The sequence below is a fragment of the Nannospalax galili genome, unplaced genomic scaffold (genome assembly GCF_000622305.1).
Source record: "Nannospalax galili isolate Female #2095 unplaced genomic scaffold, S.galili_v1.0 scaffold355, whole genome shotgun sequence".
Classification (NCBI taxonomy): domain Eukaryota; kingdom Metazoa; phylum Chordata; class Mammalia; order Rodentia; family Spalacidae; genus Nannospalax; species Nannospalax galili.
Genome location: NW_008336848.1, coordinates 1,914,147 through 1,927,522, shown reverse-complemented (window position 1 = coordinate 1,927,522; position 13,376 = coordinate 1,914,147). Strand labels below are relative to the sequence as shown.

Below are 13,376 nucleotides of genomic sequence, written 5' to 3'. Positions count from 1 at the left end.
GAGAATATTCAAGCTAAAAAGGTGTTTTTTTTCTTTAAGAAAGCATCAGTGACTTATGAGATAGCTGCAAGAGCCATAATGTTTATAAAATTAGAAGTGGGATAGGAAAATATTTGAGGGAAAAACACCCAAAGTCTCACTGAAAGAATTTTCCACCAGGTAGGCAGTGGCCTTTCTTGAGCACAGAGATTCTTCCACTTACACGTCCTCCCAATGGTCAGAGGCCAGCAGCCTATGAATGGGCCACACCCTGGGTGAAGTATTTCCACCACTCTTTACATTGACCATCTCCTTGGGTTCATGCCAATGTCTCCACAATCTTTTGCTAACTAAGACAAAGATGTCATAATTATCATTAGACATCATAGAAGTTCTGCAAATAGAAAAAACCCACCAGTTTGCTAAGATAAAAACTGGTGTGGTGATCTTAAAAATCTTTAATGTACTTTAGTCTTCAGCTTCTTCGTCTTTCTCCACTTTTGTCTACAAGTAGAAATTTGGAACAAAGTCAACCATCCATCATTTTGGTGGATTTTTAAGAAAAATTTTATAAAGATAACAAATTGAAAGTAACTTTTTAGAACTTCTTGCTTTAGTAGCTAAATGATTTAGATAAAAATTCAGTGACAAGCTGGGCACGGTAGTACAGGTCTTTAATACCAGCACTTGGGAGGCAGAGGTAGGCAGATCTCTTTAGCAAGTTCCAGTCCAGTGGGGGCTACAGGGAGACCCTGTCTCAAGAAAACAAAAAAACATAAAAAAAAATCAGTATTTAACACTATCACACAAGGACCTAGAATCACTGACAATAACTAATACTAGCTAAAGTACCCAGAAGAGAGCAGTGTAAGAAAACCTAGTATTTAACAGCTATGCCTAAACTGGAGAGCTTCAGCAAAGGCCCATTTACCTTGTCCTGCTCCACACCAGGTTCTCTGTATACAGTCCACTTCTGCCCATCATCACTGTACAGAACTCTATAGGCAGACACATAATAATTGTGCTCTACCATGGTGGATCCAGTGGTTATAATACCTGGGGAACAGATTGCTTTCATTAGTGCAAAGGGTCAAACTCCCAAACTGCTCAGCACTGTTGTATAAGCACTGGTGATGCACCTTGAAAACACATCTGCCTGGCTTATTTCCATCTCTAAGGGCAAGTTTTCATTACAACAGTTACTAAAGCCTTGGTTTATGGAGAGAGATGAAGAATTATGGACACACACAAGAAAAGACCTATTGTACTTTGGCAGCTTGTGTTCTTATCATTATAAAATATATTTCAAGCATTGAATAAGAATGATTTCTTGGAAATGAACAAATTAAACATGATTAGTGTTATTTTCAGCACCAAAACAAATCTTTTAATAAAATTACCTAAACTAAATTATACTGACTAAATTATCCACTGATAAATTCCCCTAAGTTAAATTTATACCCCGTACATGTGGGCTATTATTTAGAGCTCTTAAAATGGACTCTCCTTTAACTACAAACTTCTCTTAATGACTATTAAGAAATGATTATAAGTCTTAAGATCACTTTACGAAGCTCTGTCTTAAAGGAATCATTAAAATGAAAGATGAATTACTATGAATTAAATTCAAACTATTTTGTCATATTTTATAAAATTAACCTCAGAAATATTAAAATATTTTATTTATTAATTTTTTGTGTGCACATATGAGTGTATTGCCTGTATGTATGTTAAGTGTACCTGTGTCGTATAATGCCCCTGGAGATCAGAAGAGGGCACTGGATTCCCTTGGAACTGGAGTTATGGATGGGTGTTAGCTGCCATGTGGGTGCTGGGAGTCAAACCCAGGTCCTCTGCAAGAGCAGTCAGTGCTCTTGACAATTAAGCCATCTCTCTAGCCCGTCCCTGCCCAGTGAAAAAAACTGAAACCATATAATTTTCAGTGACCTAATTTTCTATAAAAATTTCAGGTGTCATGAGGTTTCCAAATAAAATCTGTGCTATCAGCTGCTGTAGAGAGCCACATCTCTTTACCTGTTATCTTCTTTTCCTTGTTCAGGTCTATCTGTAACCACTGATACTCATCAGTGGCAAAAGCAGCCCAGGGAGGCCCAGGTTTTCTCAGTCTGGCCTTCTCTGGTTTCCAGCTGTTCTCCTGCCCCATGTGGTCAGTCCACTCCAGCACAGATGACGCTGTTATCTGAGGATCAGCAATCACACCAGATTCCATCCCCAGTGTTCCATAACAACCTCAAACAAAGAGGAAAGTCAATTTGGTTCCTACAGGTAAATTCAAAATATCTATAAATGTGCCATCTATAAATGTGCTTGCTGTAAATTTACTGTTGCATAGTTAGGAAAGTGCCTATTGGGTGGTCTTTGTGCATTATCAGAAACCAAAGAACAAGCACTCATCCCTAAATGTCTGTGAGGGACTAGTTCCAGGACACCTCGAACCCCATGTGAGTACCAAAATCTGCAAATGACCAGATCCCTTATATACGATGGTACAGTACTGACACATATCTATTTTAAATCATCTCTAGGTTACTTATGATGCCAAAAAAATGTGATTCACATAGTTGTCAGTATATTGCCTAGGGAATAACAACACTAAAACAAAAGTCTGTATGTAGTCAAGATCAGAAATGTTTCCTCTGAATCTTGTGTGGAAGCCATGGATTTGAGGGTGGACTATATCCATTTATAGGCAATAGCTGTATGTTTGTGGATATACATTATCCTTTCTCTGGGGAACTCAAGCTGGCAGGCTACTTGTTCATGACCTCTTGTATGCTTTGTTCACGAGGCACATCCTCTGAAGGGCCTTCTGTGACCTACTTGAAGCTTTAGGCCAGTCCTCCTGTTTTCCCTATTTTTTCTACATCTTTTACCAGATCACAAACAGTACAGTGTGAACAATTATTTATTATCACTGTCTCACTACCAGAATGTAATCTGCCGGAGGCTGGAATCTGTTTACTTTCCCTGCTGTGCAGCACTAGCACCAGGACAGTGTCCAGCAATGAAAAGCCCCACTCAGCCAGAGTTTCTGTTGGATGAATCAATTCCTTCCTCAGAGAAGTTCAAATCAAGTTCTCTAAGGAACCATACTTGTATAGGAGATAATTCTCCTATAAATATAGAACCTCCAATTTATTCTATTGTTTGCATAATTAGGTCACTGTTTTGTTCCCAGTGTCATCAAAAACAAATGAGAAAGGACAAAAACCCCAGCAGTTACACAGTGCCTGACAGTGCTCAAAAGATGTTAGCTATTACACAAATAATGATGACATAAATTCATGCAATGCTTACCACTAGTCTTAAATGTAAAAAGACTCGTAGATAAGTGACCCCTGAAAGACAAAAACATTCTTATGTGATAGTCACATTAACACAGAGATTCTTCATATTTGTCACAGTGGAACCTTCTCTTTTAATTTCTTCCTATTGCTTAAGAAGATTTCATGGTTACAGATTAGACAACTGGTATTAAGCTTAGGGAAAAAAAAAAACCTTAATTTTTAAACAAAACAATTTTTGAAATCACCATAAACAAAATTTTCTACAAGTCTAGCACCTACTTTCATATATGACAGTAGGTATTAATGTGCCCATCTCACTTTTAATGTTTACTTCTTTATGAAATAAATTAACTGATAAAACATTTTTTATTTTGGTGACAGTAAATGAAGAGGTGTATTTTCAGAGAATGAGGCAAGGCTCAGTGTCCTGGCTACCAATGAAGAGACTGCATTTCCTCTGGAGGTGATCGACATGTCTGAGAGTACATCTCAGCATCACACTGGACTTCAGAGGAAGGAGCAGAATGGGCATGCTGATGAGAATGGAAGGAGACAAGCCAGGAGCCCACCCTGTTACAGGACATGAGTTTGAGACTCCAGGTGACCTGGAGGATGGTGTTCAGAGTACACTCCTGACATTAATATAATGTTCAAATGGTTACAAAAGGATGTAAATTATCTGTATTTTTTTGTTAGCCCAGGGTGGCTCTGAATTCACTTCACAGCTCGGCCTGGCTTCAAACTCCTGGTTTTTAAAGTGTAAGGACTGAAGGTGTGTACCACCACACCCAGCTCCTAGCTGTGTATTTTAAGTCTGAAAGAGAAACTACATATATCACCAAACTGTTCTCTAAATGTAAAATACAGAAAAGAAAGAAAAGATGTGTATAAAACCACATAAAGGAAAACAAAAGAAAGGTAGCATGGTTTCTGTTTATGGCCAGTAGGCTATGAATGTTTTCTACAATATTAAAAAGCTGTGAATAAAACAAAACAAAACAAAAAGTGGAAGACATGTAGTTCATAAAGGCTAAATACTATTGGATCTTCTTGTTTGTTTCTGGAGACAGAGTTTCATTATATAGTTCAAACTGACCTCAAACTCGGAATTCTCCCATAATAGGCATGTGCCTGCATGCCTAGTAATTGACTGGATTTTTACAGAAGTTTTGCTGTCTTGGGTATGGACCATGCTCTTTCTTTCTGAAGGGAAGCTGATTGCATTTAGGTTTTATACATGTCTGAAGGACTGAGCATGTGGAAGAGCAAGATTTTTGGAAACAGACTGCTAATGCTGTACCACTATTTACTGTTTCAACTTCCTGCCTCATGTATGTTCTATAAAACAGCCGAACACTGTAGAAACCAGCGCAGAGACCAAGAGAAGACATTTATCAGTCTTCTTTTGGGTTGAGAATGAGTTTTACAAAAATACTACCTGTTTCACACCAAAATTAATTTTATAGTCACAGTATTTCAATTAACTGCGACCTACCGTTTGTCGTCTGGTTTGCACAGACTACAAAGAACACAGTAGTTATGTCTTCTTGAGCTTTAAAAGAAAATGTCAAATTCCCAGACTCTTAGTCTGGAAATAGTCTTACTCCAGGCTATTTCAAAACCGAGAAAAGCAAAAAAAAAAAATCATTCTTCCAAACGACTACCTTTTTAAAGCAGAAAGAGCCAAAATAGTACACTACTTACTGACTTTATTCTGAAAACACAGACCTTGAGAACACACATGTGAGACTACACTATGTAACACTGCTTCACCAACACTGGTAAGGGTGATCTTGCTGGGATCTAGCCAGTCCCTGCCCCTCCCCCAGCATGCTTATTACAAACGATGTGTGTACTTACACCACAGATGTGACGTTGTTGGCCAAAGAACTTTCATAGTATGGGATGCCTTTGCTAATCACAACGCTGATTTGGCCACCCAAAATGTTTGACACTACTCCTGCATGTACCCCAGCCAGACACAATGGTGAAGACTTGAAAAAGGAAAAAAAAAAGAATTTTCTTTTGATTATTCATAAGTAAGGTACGTCTACTTTCTAATAAATTAACAGATCTGGATAGTTTATCATAATCATAGCTTATTGTAACAAAACAGATTTTAGCACAAGAGTTACTATAATATATTATAAAGACATCTGTATACTGTAACATATTAAAGTATACTGTTATATCCTAGAGACATCTGTATACTACAATATAGTGACATCTATATTGAAATATACTATAAAAGACATCATTTCTAAAACGAAAAGACTCTTTCTCCCCTCTCCCTCTCCCTCCCCTCTTCTCTCTCTCTCTCTCTCTCTCTCCCTCCCTCCCTCCCTCTCTGCACCAAGCAGCATGCCAAGCATTTTAGGGTTTAAAAAAAAAAAAGGGCAACGCAACATGAAATAAGCCTATATTTAACTCACATCTCTATATCCATGAGGAATTGTTCCAGATATCTCAGCAAAAGGAAGTAGACAGCCAGCTGGGCAGTACTTACTGAGAAACAAGAACAAGTAAGAGATTATATAATGCTGCACTTTGTGGGGGGAAAATACCACGAAAAAAATCCCATGTGCTTTTTCAGTTCACTGTAAGTACCTCACTTCATTTACAGAGCTATCCCTTTCTAAAAAGCCCTTTCAGACTTTCTTCCATACATGCTGAACACATTTACAAAAATGTTCTCATATTCTCTAACTCTTATTTTACTTCATCACGAATAGTAGACATCTTTCTACTCTAAGACCTACTCACCATGTTCCACACATTTATGTGTATACCTATTATGTTATCTGTCAAGTATTAGGCTGTGCTAGGCCTACATGGCTTACAAAGGCTAACTATATGTCACCTCCAGGTCCACATTCCAGTGGTGTAAGTGGAACATATTTAACCAGTATTTACACAAATATTTATGGGGGAAAAAGGCACTCTGAAATAACTGGGAGAACTGAAACTTAGTAACATATACACATTCAGCAAACTTGTTATGTACTAGGCAGCACCAGGAGTGTTTCAGGTAATCCACACAAGAATCTCATGTGGATGGTACTATTACTTTTTTTTTTTTTTTTTTTACAGACAAAGAAAGCAAAGAACTGTGCACCTGCTACAGAACAGAGCTTCTCTCTCAGGACTTGAGATAGCCTAAGTCGGGGAACTCAAATAGGGATGTGAGGTGGTGGACTCTGCTGCAGTAAGTCAGTGGTGGCAAATGTACACCAGACACGAGGAAGGGCACGACCCTGAGGCAGGATGGTCTGGTGTGTGCTTGTAGAAGTGCAGTGAGCAAAAGAAGGCTAAAGAGAGAGCAGGGTTCAAAAACCTTATTGGCTAAGAAATATGGAATTACTTCTAGAAATAAGAACTCAGCAAAGGATTGTGATGGCTTACATACACAACCTGAGATGTAATTTTAAACAGAGTTATTGCAGCTTCTAGAAAGAAAGAGATTGTAAAAAGTCATTAGTAGGGGCTGGAAAGATGGTTCAGCAGTTAAGAGCACTGGCTGCTCTTTCAGAAGACCTGGGTTCGATTCCCAAGATCCACATGGTAACTAACAACCATCCATAACTCCAGTTCCAGGGAATGTGACACCCTCTTCTGACCTCCATGGGCACTGCATGACACAGGTATACTTATGTACATGCAAGCAATACACTCATACACATAAAATAAAAATAATTTAAAAAATCATCAGTGGAAGCTGGGACAATATGAAGAAGATAATACGCAGCCCAGGAGATGGGTAAGAGATGCTTGGATGTATGTGGAGATGACAGTGCTAGAGAGTGCAGTGGGGCCAGCTGAGCCCTCCACCACTGTTGATCAGGACACCTTGAACACCATAGGTGTTTATTTTTATGTGGATTCTGGGAGATTGAACTCAGGACCCTCATATTTGTACAGCAAGCACTTTACTTTCTTAGTCATCTCTACAGTCCCAAGAACCATTCTTGAAGATAAAATTAAGGTTCCTTTGGGGAGTGGCAGCAAGATGGAAGTTAGTGAGATGGGTAACGAAAAGATTTACCACCCTGAGAGGACTGTAAAGAATGTATGCCAAGAGGCTGAAAAGAAAACCAGGGCTATTCAGGGAGTCTGAAAATCAGGCTAGGGAATCTGTGTGACTTAAAAAAAAAAAAATTACAATAAAGAGTTTAAAGTAGAAAATTACTAGACTTGCATTTCAAAAAAACCAAATATGAGGATTAGACTTACATAATAAAGCCAGCCAAGAATAGAAATGTGAAATCAAGTAAAAGGAAATCCTTGTCTATGCAGGGAAACTGTACGGTAAAGTGCTACGTGGGTAAGAACACTGTAGATATTATTATAGCCTAAACTATCTTATGCCTTTTTTTTGAAAAGAAAAAGAAAGACCTCACTGCACCACCACCTCCTACCAGAGGAGCTACTGGCAGCTGAGGTCTGCTGAGGCAAGGAGAGCCACTCCCTTTGGGGAGGTGATCACTTGTAGGCTGCTCATGCCCCAGTGGATGGCCACACACTCATGCACATATGGGCAGCACTATGGACTTTGGGGGTTATTAATAAGAACTAAAAAGAGAGAGAGAGAACATGAACTTCTTATGGGGTACAAGGGTCTAGGGGAATAGAGGAAGATAGTGGTGGATGGTTATGATCAATATACATGGTAAAATGTATGAAACTTTCAAGGAATAAAAAATATTACTAAAAATACAGTTTAAAAAGAAAAGAATTTTACTAACAGTTTTGCCAGATTTAAAAGAATAAATAATTCTACTTTTTTACTTTTATTTTTGGCTGGTTTTTTTTTTTTTTTTCTTTTGACACAGGATCTCCCTGTGGCCCCAGATGTCCTGAAACTTGCAGCAGACCAGGTTGGCCTAGACCTCACAGGGATTCACCTGCTTTTGTCCCCCATGAGTATATTGCCTGCATGTATGTGAGTGCACCCATGTCATGCAATGCCGTGGAGGTCAGAAGAGGGCTTCGGATTCCCCTGGAACTGGAGTTAAGGACGGTTTGTAGCTGCCATGTGGGTGCTGGGAATCGAACCCAGGTCCTCTGTAAGAGCAGTCAGTGCTCTTAACCACTGGGTCATCTCTCTAGTCCCAAGTAGTTCTACTTTTAAAGCATTTAAAATTCGTACTTTTGCTGGGCATGGTGGTATATGCCAATACAGCATTTGGGAGGCAGAACCAGGAGGATCCTGAGTTTAACATTAGCCTAGGCTAGATAGGGAGTTCATAGTCAGCCTTGGCTACACAGACCCTGTCTCATATACCTTTAACACAAAAAGAATAAATAAAAGAAAAATATATTTATGGCTGGGTGTGATTGCACACACCTTTAATCCTAGCACCCGGGAGGCAGAGGCAGGTGGATCTCTGTGAGTTCAAGGCCAGCCTGGTCTACTTGGGGAACCCTGCTGTTAGGGTTGCAGTTTCTCCATGTCCGGATAGCCCTGAGAGGCTCAGCGCCTGATGGAGAGACTCCCCTTTTCAGCAGGGGGCCTCCTGCTCTCTTCCTGGCTCACTTTGAAAGTGCCGCCAAGTGAAGATGCCTGGCCTTATCTGAAACATGGCCTTTAGCATAGTTACCTGAAGCAAAAACTACCTGCAGGTTTTTTCTATATGATAATCAGGCACTGTCTGACAGTCTGGAAGACAGAATCCCACTGCCACATGTAAATAAAGCATACTATGAGCACCTATCAACTGAGGCTTTTGCTACTGCCTCCACACTATAAATTCTCTACTTTCCCCACTAATAAATGGAGCTGAATCACTGAATCTGCCTGGAGTGTGTGTCATTGCTGTTTCACTGCACCTGGGACCAGCCTGTGATCAGTCTCCCCGGAAGAGCTGTCTCCCGTCAGCACTCCCTCCCGTCAGCACTCACTGGCCGTCCTGACCCCGTTCGCCGCTTCTGTTCCCCCTGCCCGCATGGATCGGTGGCCAACGACCCGCGAGCACAGGGAGAGCCTCCGCAGCTGGCCCGAGCCTCCCGCAGCTTGGCACAGAGCCCGCCTGCACCTGCCTGCAGCCGCCTGCACTTGGGGACATAGTGTTGGCACATTGGAGAACTGTGATGTCACATAGAAGCATAGTGAAATCACATTGGAACATTGTGAAGTCATATTAGAACATTGTGATGGCACATTAAAACTATATATATATATATATATGTCTTGGACATGTAAATGCTACAATTAAAGCAAAGTTTAGACATGGCAACCAGATGGCTTTCAGAAGTGCTATTCCACTGGAGTCTCAGAACAATGACTGGCTAGGCTGCACACACTGTATGTTAACTTTCAGCATAAAGAATGAGGAAGAAGCGCATGAAGAACAGTGGTGCCTTCTACACAGACAAAATCACAATTAAGCTCATACCTGAACTCAGGTTCCAAAAAATTGGATATAGTGTCCAAACAAGTGATTAGATCTAGAAAAAAAATAATAATAATTTAAGAAAAGACAGACTTACTATTCTTACTAAAATGCCATTAAAGAATCTCACATTGCATTCACCTAACTTCCAAAATCTCACTCCTTAAAACGTCACAAATTTTTCTTTCACATTTTTTCTCATTTGATATAGCTTCATCTCTTGCCTTGCCTTCCCTCTCCTTCTCTTCCTCTTATCTTCTCTTCCCTCCTCCTCCCCTCTCCTCTCCTTTTCTTTTTCTTTTGAGGCAGGGACCCACTATGCATCCCTAGCAGGCCTGGAACTCACAGAGATCTGCCTGCCTCTGCCTCCCAAGTGCTGGGATTACAGGTATGTACTACCACACTCATCTTCAATACTACTTTTTACTGCATCACGCCTGAAGCTGTGTATCTCGTATGTAAAATATACATAGGCAAGTTAAAATTTACATATTCTTTAATGGTTTCTGTAAAATACAACTCTCACAAAACAAAGAAAAGATATTTCTTGGTTATTATGATTAAAAATGATCCTACGCTGTTTATAATCTGAAGAAACAATGTCAAAATAGAGGTGAGTTAATTTTATGGCTCTAATAGCTATTCAAATCTGGTCCACCAGACTATAGACAGTATTACCAGTCTTCACATCTTCTGGGAACTCCAAAGATGCTGAGTGCCATCCAAACCCATTGAATCTCCAAGAGGGTAAGTTTGCTGTAATGGATCTTCCAGGAAATTTCCAAGCACACTCAAGTTCGAGTGCTTTAAAGAAAACTTAAAAATTTAATAATCTTCTAGTAAGAGCTAATGTGCCTCTAATTAAGGACCTGGCTCTAGGCTGCGTAAAAACTGCAGCTTTTACTTAAAAAACATTCAATGTCTTTGGGCATAAAGCCGTAGGGTACAGTATACAGGTTGTTGGAAGGCTTGCCCTTGCCTCACTCTCAATCTTTGCCTTGCACCATGCCATCCCTTTTGGATCTGGAGGTACATGTTCTGTAAAGCTTTTTCACTACCCCAGAGCCTAGCCAACTTCCTTCTAAGATCTCTGCCTGACTGCTGCTTCCTCAAAGGAGCTGCGCAGCTCTTCAAAAGTCAAACTCCATTAGCACACGGTAGGCACTCATATTTTGCTTGTTTTAATAGAAATATTAACTATTATGTTTTCAGAGTAACATGCAATATAAACTGATTTGCTGGTGGAATTATATAAAGTTACAAGGAACATTATTTATAATATCTAGTCCTTGGACAAAGACAGGGCCTGTGACTTCACCTTTCTTTTGTCAGCAGCAATTACACTGTGGGATGCACAGGAGACTTTCAACATTTATCACTGAATAACAAGTTTCTGTTTGTTAGCATGTTTAGTTATGTCCAATTACTTATTAGCCCTGAGGGTAAAAAAAAAAAAACCTGGAAGGAGAGCCAAAAGCAGTAACAAAAACAAATAGCACCCACTAGTCTTTTACGTACATACATGCACTGTCAGTACATAAATCTGTTACATTAACAGCCTCAAAATAGCAAGCCCAAGAGAATATGTCCTTTTATTTTACTATTCTAAAGAAATTTTATATTTATTATTCAAATGAAATGTCTTAAAAAAAAATCTTGATCAGGGTCTGCAGTAATGGCTCAGCAGTTGAGAGCACTGGCTGCTCTTACAGAGTACCTGGGTTCAATTTCCAGCACCCACAGGGCAGCTACCTACCACCCATAACTCCAGGGGATCTGATACTCTCTTCTGACCCCCCAAGAGCATTGCACAACACAACATGGGTGACCCTACCTACATACAGGCGATATACTCACACACATAAAATAAAAATAAATAAAATATTTTAAAAATAATCATGATCATAGTAAGTGTTAAAAAAAAATAGGAAAGCAGTACTTTTAAGGGCAAACCATATAGATCAGTAAGTATGTACCATTGCCTTTGGATGATCAGGTTAAATCTGTGTTTTAGGAATTTTAAGATATGACTGGGTTAGGGTTCACTATGACCTACTTGACTGACTAGGAAGCCAATAGAACTGCCTATCAATCTTTACACAACATCAATGAGAATCAATTTTCTACCTTCCTGATCTATTAAAAGAATTTCCAGCCTCTAAGATCAGAAGTTCAGCATCTAAAATTAATTGCCTGAAGTGAAGAGGCACCTGTGTGGTCCTACTTCCCAGTCAAACCACAAGATGATTGCCAGCTGGCTCCATTATCTCTAGACTACATGCAGAACAGCACTTAGGTTGTAAGCCTATGCAATGCTTAAAGTTCATATTAATCCACATGCTAATATACAAATAATTACCTTGCCCTGAAATTCTACTATGGCTCAAAAGAGCTCCTGAAGAGAAAAATAAGAATTCAAAGCAGACAACTCATAGAGAGTCAAGAAGACTAAAGAGAGGGAAGGAAAGCCATGAGTAACACTTTGACATAATTACATAAAGGCATACTCTGGTTTTTCTACAAATCGTATAACTACATAAAGGCAAATAGAAAAAAATCACACACACACACACACACACACATCAAATTAAGCAGTGATTTAAGAAGTTACATGCCTTTCTTGAAAGCTTTTCACAAGAAAACAACCTTCCAAAACTGTTATTGCAACTCTCAGCTAATAAGAACACAGCCTGGGCAAGATGAATAGTTTAAAAAAAAAAAAAAAAAACGTACCTGCTACAGTGACTTCTGACTGCAATGTCTAAGAAGTTAACATAATCAATGAAATGTAACTTAACCTTCAAGAGTCTAGAGACAAACCTTCAAACGTATAAGTCAAATGAGTTTTGATAAGGGAGTCCAGATAATGTCATGGGGTGGGATGTTGGTAAGACAATCTTCTATTATAGTCATTTTGGGACAATGTGACATCCAAGTACAATGATACAGCCATATACAAAAGAGCTACTTAATCTACCACACACACACACACACACACACACACACACACACACACAGTATTAACTCCAAGTGGATCTAAATTTAATTAATAAAACCGTAAGATAATGCAAAAAATAGGAGCAAAGCATGACTATGGATTAAGCACTAGTTTCTTAGACACTATGAAAAGTTCAAGTAATCAAATAAACTGAAATTCATCCAAATAAAAAAACTTCTATGCTTCAAAAGTCACCATCAAGAACAAAGATGGTCTCCAGAATGATTCGAAAATCATGAATCTGCTAAGGATCTAGAGTCAATATCAAAGAATATTAAGATATATTTAAAAGGCAAATGAATATCCAGACAATGGCGTATCATTTGGCTTTTAAAAAGAAGTACGGATATATGCTACAACATGCATGAAATTGGCAAACATACAGTGAAAGCAGTCAGTCACAAGAAATCCATACAATATGATGCTACAATGTGTGTGCATCTAGAATGAATGCATCTAGAGACAGAAGTGGATTAGTGGTGACCTGGCAGTAGAGGAAGTGACAAATGGACAGTGACTACTACCAACTATGGGCTATCTTTTGAGATGGTGAAAATGTTCTAAAACTGACTATGGTAATGATTACAACATTCTGAAAATACTGAAAAGAAATAAATTATATTGAATTATATATGAATTACATTAATTTATATATTAACTAAATCTCAATATATTTATTATAAAAATTAAAAGTAAAGAGGC

At 38.9% G+C, this 13,376-nt stretch overlaps 1 protein-coding gene across 4 annotated transcripts in view; it reads right to left on the bottom strand.

Moving 5' to 3' along the window:
• Positions 1 to 13,376, bottom strand: part of Dcbld2 (discoidin, CUB and LCCL domain containing 2) — a 77,127-nt gene that overhangs the window by 18,203 nt on the left and 45,548 nt on the right. For all 4 annotated transcript variants that reach the window (XM_029562608.1, XM_017797669.2, XM_029562609.1 and 1 more), the window contains 6 exons: positions 9,680 to 9,731; positions 5,720 to 5,792; positions 5,148 to 5,281; positions 3,298 to 3,338; positions 2,014 to 2,229; positions 911 to 1,035 (listed from right to left, as the gene is read on the bottom strand). In XM_029562608.1, the coding sequence (XP_029418468.1) occupies positions 911 to 1,035; positions 2,014 to 2,229; positions 3,298 to 3,338; positions 5,148 to 5,281; positions 5,720 to 5,792; positions 9,680 to 9,731 (641 nt within the window). The remainder of the gene's footprint in view (positions 1 to 910; positions 1,036 to 2,013; positions 2,230 to 3,297; positions 3,339 to 5,147; positions 5,282 to 5,719; positions 5,793 to 9,679; positions 9,732 to 13,376) is intronic.